The 780-nt window shown below is 69.9% G+C and overlaps 1 protein-coding gene across 1 annotated transcript; it reads right to left on the bottom strand.

The window, feature by feature from the left end:
- Positions 1-519, bottom strand: LOC136454426 (glycine-rich RNA-binding protein 7-like). The gene has a single exon (XM_066454855.1). The coding sequence runs from the start codon at positions 517-519 to the stop codon at positions 1-3; it is 519 nt and encodes a 172-aa protein (XP_066310952.1).
- Between the last annotated feature and the right edge of the window lie 261 nt (positions 520-780).

Below are 780 nucleotides of genomic sequence, written 5' to 3' on the forward strand. Positions count from 1 at the left end.
CTAGGTCTCCCCACACGACCCCCTCCCCTTCTCCTCGCGCCGCGTCCGCACGCCCCCTTCCCTTCTCCGTGCACGGGCACGCACCGCCCCCTCCTCCCTCTCGGCGCCGGCGTGGCCCCCGCCCTCCCCTCCCCCCTCTCCGGCGCCGGCGCGGCCTACCCTCCCCTCCTCCCTCTCCGACACAGGCGCGGCCCGCCCTCCCCCTCCTCCCTCGCTGGCGTGGCCCGCCCTCCCCCCTTCCTCTCTCGGCATGGCGGCGCTCCCCATGCCTCTCCCTGCGCGGTGGCGCACCTCCCTCCCTCCTCCACCGCCTCCACCAGATCCGGCCCCGGCGCGGGCGGATCCGGCGACGGTGGTGCACGGGGAGGCCGGATCCGGCCCCGGCGCGGGCGGACGGATCTGGCGCGCGACCCTCCTTTCCCGGCGCGGCGGTGCCCTGCCCTCTCCCTCTCCCAGTGCGATGGCACCCTCCCCCTCCCTTTCCCGGCGGTGGCGCCCTCCCCCTTCCTCTCTCGGCATGGCGCCGCTCCCCCTGCCTCTCCCTTTCCCGACGGCGCTCCTCCACCGCGTCCACCAGATCCGGCCCCGGCGTGGTGGCGGCGAGGAGAAGACGGCAGGGTTGTTTTTTTATTTTTTTCTGAAAAATTGTTTGCCGAGTGTTTTTTGGGCACTCGGCAACGTCTTTGCCGAGTGCGCGACAAAAAACACTCGGCAAACTAGCGTTTGCCGTCAAAACGTTTAACGAGTGTAACACTAGGCAAATCCTTTGCCGAGTGTTTT

Source organism: Miscanthus floridulus, chromosome 5 (genome assembly GCF_019320115.1).
Source record: "Miscanthus floridulus cultivar M001 chromosome 5, ASM1932011v1, whole genome shotgun sequence".
Classification (NCBI taxonomy): domain Eukaryota; kingdom Viridiplantae; phylum Streptophyta; class Magnoliopsida; order Poales; family Poaceae; genus Miscanthus; species Miscanthus floridulus.